Genomic DNA, 8512 nt, shown 5'->3' with positions numbered 1-8512 from the left:
ATTGTAACAAAGACTGGTGTGGTTTCTCGATCTGATTACATGTATTTTGTCACTGTCTGCCAGATAAAACAAAATAGGCCTGCCTAATATTGCAGCAATTGTAATACATGCCAAATAAACGAGACATTTTGGCACAAATTGTTATTTTTTATAACACGACAGAATATAATTCACGAAGTACCAATGAACAGGCTATTAGGCCACCTCACGCAAATAGTTTTATGTTAGGCAATAGTTTCACATTTCGTTCATACGCTCCTGCTTCTGAAGCACGAGATCAAAAAGTAGTAGTACGAAATTTTTATATAAATTTCGAATCGTCTTATTTTTCCATAATTTGTGTGCTGTCCCCGTTTCTTCTCCTTCCTCATCCTGACAAACAATGTTGTCATCACTAATTCTGTAACTATTGCTGCCAGTGTCAAAACTTACTCTCCAATTAACTTTACTAACCCTGCCACAATCACCAGTTTAGTTATCCTGCGTTTATTCTCCGGTTAGACATTATGAAGTGTTCGTACAACGCGTTTCCTGCTCTTCTCCCAGAATACAACTTTAGCAGATGCTATCCGGGGGCTGTACAACCGGCTCTTACTAGTGTAACAGTCTGGCCAAACATTTTCCGTCAAAATTTCATTTTCTTGGATACACCGAGAAGATAATACGTAATCTTTCTTAGCTCTTATTCCTGTTACTCATTTATTTCCATTCTGGTAGCCTCAACCTACAGATTTCGCAAGTAATTATAACAACACTGACAATTCCCCAGTTAACCATATAAACAGCAATTGGCATTCAACCATTCGGCTTTATTCCGCTCAGCTTGTGTAGTCCCGTCCCGTTTCGTGCGCAGGAAAGTTTATTTGTAGATGTGACGGGGATTCCCCTGGCAGAGTCATCACATACATTATACACACATTCAAAAATCAACTTATGATCCATTCAGAAATCAACTTAGAATTTATCCAAAAACCTATAGGGATGAGTTTCAAAATCATATGAACAATCGATACACCAATGTGCGCTGGATGCTATGCACTTTGTGTAACAAGTTCTTTTTCCTCAAGAATATGAATATGACTGCTTGTGCATGAAACTAAAGGACTTAGTAAGCTGCATAGGTACATGTAACAAAATAATTTTCTTTTAATAAGATATGTAGAGAAAGTATAAATACATATATAAATATGTACATATCATATCATAAACAACAACAACATCAACATATATAAATTCTCTTATCTATACGAGTATTGCAGGTAGGACACAATATGGTAAACAGTGTTTACAACATACTTAATGACTTGTCAGTCAACAACATATTGTCATATTGTCATGGTGGTACAAAATATTATCAGTAACCTTTTAACAACTGGCACAGTCAAAAGTATAACAGAGATTACACTCTGCAAGGAAGAACAGCTTTAATGTGAAAGGCCAAATACTTTCAGAGCATTAAATGCAGTTGCTAGAGCAACTTCTTCAGGTCCTTTTCTCATAAACGCCCCAACCATTTCGACAATTGCAGGAAGTGAACATGGTTCATTTCTCTGAAAGGTACAGTACCGCTGCAAAAATGTGAGAGACCTAGAACAGAAAATGAAAACTACAAAATCCGAATAAATTAAATCCTAATTTTAAAATATCTACTTAACCAATGAGTCTTCCCAAAGTTTGTTCTGTTTCCAGACTAAATATCAGTGCTATCAGTCTTTATAAACTCAACACATTTATCCATTAAGCACCTAACAATTTCCTCCATTTTATATATTTCCATTCTACATACATCTTTTAATATTATAACAACAAGAATAATAGCTTACACAATTTCCATTCCTCATAATTTGAAATAAGTCACTTATTAATTTTAGCACACTGTGCTAACATACATAGTATTCTTAGGGCTATCGTTTATTCATAAAATCTAAAATAAAACCTTATAAAATAAAAAATAGAAGTAAGACTAAACTCTCCTAACCAAGCCACAGTTTTATCATTGCTCCATTTTTTTCAAAGAGCACAAGATGAATAATTAAGTCTTCTGGAATCAAAAGGAAAAAATATGTTTAACTTATACTTTCACAAGTGAGGCTTCAAAAAGATGAGTAACTCTCCTCGCACCCACCATTTTAATGTTCTGTCAATACATTAACTCAATGTTTATTGAAAAAGCAATTACTTAAGTTACTATGAACAGACAGCATCATGGCACTGTAAGGAGCATTTAGAATTTTGGACACAAATTTTCCAGTCAGAAATGAAGCTTCATTGAATTGCTGTGCCACCTCCAAATGATAATTTGTTTTTGTGAAACACCATGGTAACCTTTCAACAGAATCATCTCATTTGGTCATGACTGTGTTTTTGTTGGGCACAAGATTTTGCAGAAAAAAAAACTGGAAGTTAATCAAGTGAAAATCATACCTTTCTGTTAGAGCCTCTTTAACATGTGGGGGCAACTTAGATGCGCGAGTGTTGGGATACATGAATGGAGAGTCAGTTTCCACCATCAACTGTTCCAGTGGGATGACACCAGATTCTAAAAGCTTTCTAACTCCATTGTCAGATTTGTCCTTGCATAAATAACCTGAAATAAAAGAAATTTATCAATTTGAAGCATAATTTATTTTAAAAAAATATTGTGATTTTCCTGTCCATATTTGTCCCGGCTGAAGTAAGATGACTAAACAATAACACTGCTGAAAAGATTATAATTGACACTTTTTCTTTCATCTCGAGTCACCAGTCTAGAACGCAATACAGCTCCAAGATGATTTTTTTCCCTTTCTTTTTTTTGATCCAATTTCGTTCCTGTCCCTTGCCAACTTTTTGTTTATACCTTTATTATCCTTTCTTAATGTCTGGTGCTAATACGTATGACAGCTCCACACTTCCATTTTTTTTAAATTTGTTTTATACTAGAGAATCTACCTGTTTGTATAACTCCTACTTGTCCTCTCAGTTCCTTCCGTGTATACGTATAACCACTTTAATGGGGACGTCATGGATTTGGGTTCAAGAAATTGATTTTTCAAAAATATTTTTTTTCTTACTCTACAGATATTTACCAAACGGGAAAGCGCTGGTAGATTGGCACAATAAACACACACACAAAATTTCAAGTTTTCGCAACCCACAGTTGCTTCATCAGGAAAGAGGGAAGGAGAGGGAAAGACAAAAGGATGTGGGTTTTAAGGGAGAGGGTAAGGAGTCATTCCAATCCCGGGAGTGGAAAGACTTACCTTAGGAGAAAAAAGGGACAGGTATACACTCGCGCGCGCGCGCGCTCACACACTCACACACACACACACACACACACACACACACACACACACACACACACACACACACATATCCATCCGCACATATACAGACACAGGCAGACATAGGCCCTTACATATGTCTGCCTGTGTCTGTATATGGGCGGATGGATGTGTGTGTGTGTGTGTGTGTGTGTGTGTGTGACCACGGACAGTGTCTTTCATTGTTGGAAAAAGCCAAAAGTCACTAGGAACCAGGTCAGGTGAGTAGGGAGCATGAGGAATCACTTCAAAGTTGTTATCACGAAGAAACTGTTGCATAACGTTAGCTCGATGTGCGGGTGCGTTGTCTTGGTGAAACAGCACACGCGCAGCCCTTCCCCGACGTTTTTGTTGCAGTGCAGGAAGGAATTTGTTCTTCAAAACATTTTCGTAGGATGCACCTGTTACCGTAGTGCCCTTTGGAATGCAATGGGTAAGGATTACGCCCTCGCTGTCCCAGAACATGGACACCATCATTTTTTCAGCACTGGCGGTTACCCGAAATTTTTTTGGTGGCGGTGAATCTGTGTGCTTCCATTGAGCTGACTGGTGCTTTGTTTCTGGATTGAAAAAAGGCATCCACGTCTCATCCATTGTCACAACCGATGAAAAGAAAGTCCCATTCATGCTGTCGTTGCGCGTCAACATTGCTTGGCAACATGCCATGTGGTCATCCGTCAGCATTCGTGGCACCCACCTGGATGACACTTTTCGCACTTTCAGGTCGTCATGCAGGATTGTGTGCACAGAACCCACAGAAATACCAACTCTGGAGACGATCTGTTCAACAGTCATTCGGCGATCACCCAAAACAATTCTCTCCCTTTTCTCGATCATGTCGTCAGACCGGCTTGTGCGAGCCCGAGGTTGTTTCGGTTTGTTGTCACACGATGTTCTGCCTTCATTAAACTGTCACACTCACGAACGCACTTTCGACACATCCATAACTCCATCACCACATGTCTCCTTCAACTGTCGATGAATTTCAATTGGTTTCACACCACGCAAATTCAGAAAACGAATGATTGCACGCTGTTCAAGTAAGGAAAACGTCGCCATTTTAAGTATTTAAAACTGTTCTCATTCTCGCCGCTGGCGGTAAAATTCCATCTGCCGTCCAGTGCTGCCATCTCTGGGATGTATTGACAATGAACGCGGCCTCATTTTAAAGCAATGCGCATGTTTCTCTCTCTTTCCAGTCCGGAGAAAAAAAATAGGAGGCCTTAGAACTTGAATGCACCTCGTACAGACATACTGGAACACAGTAAAACTATGTTTAAGAAACTTAGGTTTCAAGGTAACTGGTTTACTAAGGGGGGGGGGGGGGGGGGGGGAGGGGCGGGGAAGAGAGAAAAGAGGACACAGCCCCTTGACGCGAAAAACATAACCTCTTGGCTACATCATCAGAAACAGGAATGTGAGTGATATTGATAAGGATATCACTAGATTCTGGCTTTTGATTTAGAACTTCCCTGTCACACTATAAAGCTGTTGTTTGTTCGAGTTGACTGAAATGGTATGGAATGCACGTCGCCTGGAACAAAGAAGAGTGGGAATAGCTAGCGATTTTAAATTACTTTGTAGTAAATGTGGCTATGAATTTTCATTTTTCTTGTCTATGAATCTAACAGTGGTTCCTACAAAAGTAATTTTAGGTTAACATTCCTCCGAGATGCCTTGGATGGGGTACGGAAGGAAGTAATTTATAGTGTAGTTTCCTGAACATGCTTCCACCATGTGCGAGGTTTGACAAAAAATAACGAAATTTCAGATGCTGAATCTGATACTGCCAAAGTTTCAGTGAAGAAAGCACTAGAAGAACTGGTTGAAATAAACCAAAAAGAAATAGATGCTGGCTTAGACATTGACGACAATGAATCTACTGCAAAAATATTGTTGATCTCTTTAAAGGGCCACACATCTCGATATGATGGTGCAGCTTTAACTGGCACTGATTCAGGTAAAGTTTTAGATACAGAAATTATGTCTATATACTGCCACCAATGTGCAATTAGAAAAAAGTCCAACAATAAACATAACGAAAAACTGTGGTAAAAAAAGTGTGCAGTAGCATGTTCCAGAATTTATAATGGCTCAAGAGGGGCATGGAGGCCTCAGTAGTTGTGTGGATTTTCTACAGATGGGACGAGTATGGCACTAAGTTCACTAAATATCTTTGTGATTGAGATTCTTCTCCTTTCAAAGCGGAAATAGACAAAAAAAAACCATACAAGACCCCAATAGAAAATAAAGAATGTTTTGGCCACATCCAAAAGAAGCTTGATGGTAGGTTTCTTTTACTCCTAAAGGAGGAAGAGTACTGCTTGAGGATAGATAATCACTTGTAGAAAAAACATGCTTACTCTTAAAGAAATTTATTCTCTTATGGGAAAGCTATTAGGAAAAATAGGACAATTCACGAGCAATGGGCAAGCTGTGTGGGCAATTTCTTTTCACAAAATATCCACCTAACACAAACACATAATCTGTGTCTGAAAGACAATTGGTGTAACTATAATGCAAGAAATTACAGTGACTTGCTGTAATATTCTGGAATGGTACTGTGCCTTGGCACTCACCTAGACGCCACCTCACTGTCGGTCTGTGACCAACGTGTCACTTAAGCCAGGGACTCCTTGGTATGTGGTGTGCATGACATCGGCAGCAGCCACATTACAACAAACCCACTTTTGTATGTATAAATATTAGCCAACTGGCCAGGTAAGCTGAATAAGTGAGTTAACGTGTTAGTGTCCACTATAGTATTGGCTTCCATCATTCTGACAGGACCGCCTACCTGGGGGTCCACCTGCAGCATTAATAGGTCAAGGGTCGAACTGAGGCCCTCCTGGCTTATGAGCCACTGGGCAACTGCCAGCACCACATGCCACACAAGGGCTCACACCCCAGACATCTATGCTGCCACCACTCAACACGGTCGGGGGCAGACACCAGCACATACTGTGCTCGGCCGGCCATACTAATCTGTCACATCAGCTCCTGACACAGCTCAGCCACCCGAACAGGGTTGCAAGAACCATCCACCATCATGGAGAGCTGTGCATAGCTGCCGACATCTCTACAACAACGCTTACCTGTCGAGGCATGGAGGTTTGAGCCACACTCAAGTGTCCACCAGGCACGGGCATGAGCTACTAATACAGACTGCTGGAAAGTAATGAAGGGATTCTGCTGTCATATGAATTGTGACTCATCCCAACTTACTAACCTTCACCAGACAAACCCACAATGTTACACCACAAACACTTGCTACCAAAAGCTGTTATGAATGTAATTAGGCCCATAGTCAGGTTTATTGCAAACCCTGATTTCCTGAGAGAGTTATTTTTTAATTTGATACCTGGAAAGTATCACAGCACACAAGAAAACTTTTTTTTTTCTCTGACAATATATATAGATGCACACAAGTGCATCCCCCCCCCCCCCCCACCCCCCACACACACATATTTAACACTAAGAAACATTCACAAGTTAATTAAATTTATTATGTGGGACAGAAGGTCACAGACATATGCAACGGTGGAATATGTTTAACTGATGTATTTGCTGTCATCTGGAACTCCTTCGGGTCACCAAGAAATGATCACACTGAGCACCAAGTAATGACTGACGTGCTGAACAGTTTGACGTTCTGCACCAGAATCATACCCAGAATGATACAGAAAAGGCTTCCCGCTGTCTCTACCATTACCATGAATAATATCCATGAAGTCATTGTCACAATTGGAGAAATAACGCTTGCGAATATCTACGCACCACCGGGAACTGTGTGGCCTGCATTTGCACCCTACCATGCTGAGGAAGTCTATTCATGGGAAAACAAGAGAATGCAAATGAAGCCCCAAATACCTGAATTTGAATGAAATGTAAGGATATTCTATTGACATAACATACTATAAATAGGAGTCTATGATGCAATTTTATATTTCACTGAGGGAGAATAATGGCAGAATTGAAGTTCTGAAGAGTGTTGGTGAAAATCTAGGTGTTTGCACTGCAAAAGCACTTTACACCATAGGTCAGAGTACATAAATGATGCCGAGAGAGCAATGTCTGATTTATAAATACAGGCTAGACATTTTAGAAGGGGAGAGAAGAGAGACCTGGAGAATGAGGAGAATCCAATATGGTGACTTTTAAAATCAGGTAAGCCTATTACACATTGAAATATATGAACTAAATCTTTCGACTGCATTGTCTCAGTTTTACACTTTTTTGTATTACTAGAAGGCTTTCCTTAGAAAGTATAGGAGCTAATGCTATGAAATTTTCAGGAGCTGTTTGAAACATGTTGTCATCTTACTGGAACTAAAGAAATACAAAATCCTTTATTGAATTATCTTTTATAGGATTTTCGTTAGAGAGAAAACTTTGACTGCGACAGTATTATGGAAAGGAAAGTTACTACTCACCAATAGCAGAGATGCTGAGTCACAGATACACACACACCAAAAAAAAAAAAAGACTGTTGCAAATAAAGCTTTCAGCCCTAAGGCCTTTGTCTCTCTCTCTCTCTCTCTCTCTCTCTCTCTCTCACACACACACACACACACACACACACACACAACTCTGCAGTCTAAGGCAACTGTAGCCACACTGTGAGCAGCAGCACCAGTGCATGATGGGAGTGATGACTGGGTGGGGGTAAGGAGGTGGGATAGTAGGGTAGGGGTGGCGGACACTGAAGTGCTGCTAGGGAGCACACAGGGGCGAGGTGGAGAGGGTACGGCAGCTGTGTGCAGTCAGGAGATTAGACAAAAGACAGAGAATAGGTGGAGAGAGGGGGTAGCGGAAAAAGAGAGAAGTAAAAGAACTGGATGTGATGTGGGAATGAGGGATGGAAAGTGCTGGAATGGGAACAGGTTGGCTGGATGGGTGAGGGCAATGACTAACGAAGGTTGAGGCCAGAAGGGTTATGGGTATGTAGGATATACTATATTATAGGGAAATTTCCCCACTTGCACAATTCAGAAAAGCTGGTGTTGATGGGGAGGAGCCATATGGCACAGGCTGTGAAGCAATCATTGAAATGACGTGTTTGGCAGCAGGGTTCAGCAACCAGGTGGTCCACTTGTTTCCTGGCCACAGCTTGTCGGTGGCCACTCACGCGGACAGACAGCTTGTTGGTTGTCATGCCCACATAGAATGCAACACAGTGGTTGCAGCTTAGCTTGTAGATCATGTGACTA

The 8512-nt window shown here is 40.6% G+C and overlaps 1 protein-coding gene across 1 annotated transcript in view; it reads right to left on the bottom strand.

Annotated features, from left to right (window-relative positions):
- Positions 1 to 1122: 1122 nt before the first annotated feature.
- LOC124609885 (3'-5' ssDNA/RNA exonuclease TatD) overlaps positions 1123 to 8512 on the bottom strand; it is a 62410-nt gene continuing 55020 nt past the window's right edge. The window contains exons 5-6 of the mRNA XM_047140110.1: positions 2425 to 2587; positions 1123 to 1587 (exon numbers count right to left, since the gene is read on the bottom strand). Coding sequence (XP_046996066.1) covers positions 1425 to 1587; positions 2425 to 2587 — 326 coding nt within the window. The 3' untranslated portion in view covers positions 1123 to 1424. The remainder of the gene's footprint in view (positions 1588 to 2424; positions 2588 to 8512) is intronic.

The sequence above is a fragment of the Schistocerca americana genome, chromosome 1 (genome assembly GCF_021461395.2).
Source record: "Schistocerca americana isolate TAMUIC-IGC-003095 chromosome 1, iqSchAmer2.1, whole genome shotgun sequence".
Classification (NCBI taxonomy): Eukaryota; Metazoa; Arthropoda; class Insecta; order Orthoptera; family Acrididae; genus Schistocerca; species Schistocerca americana.
This window is presented reverse-complemented; position numbering and strand designations above follow the sequence as displayed.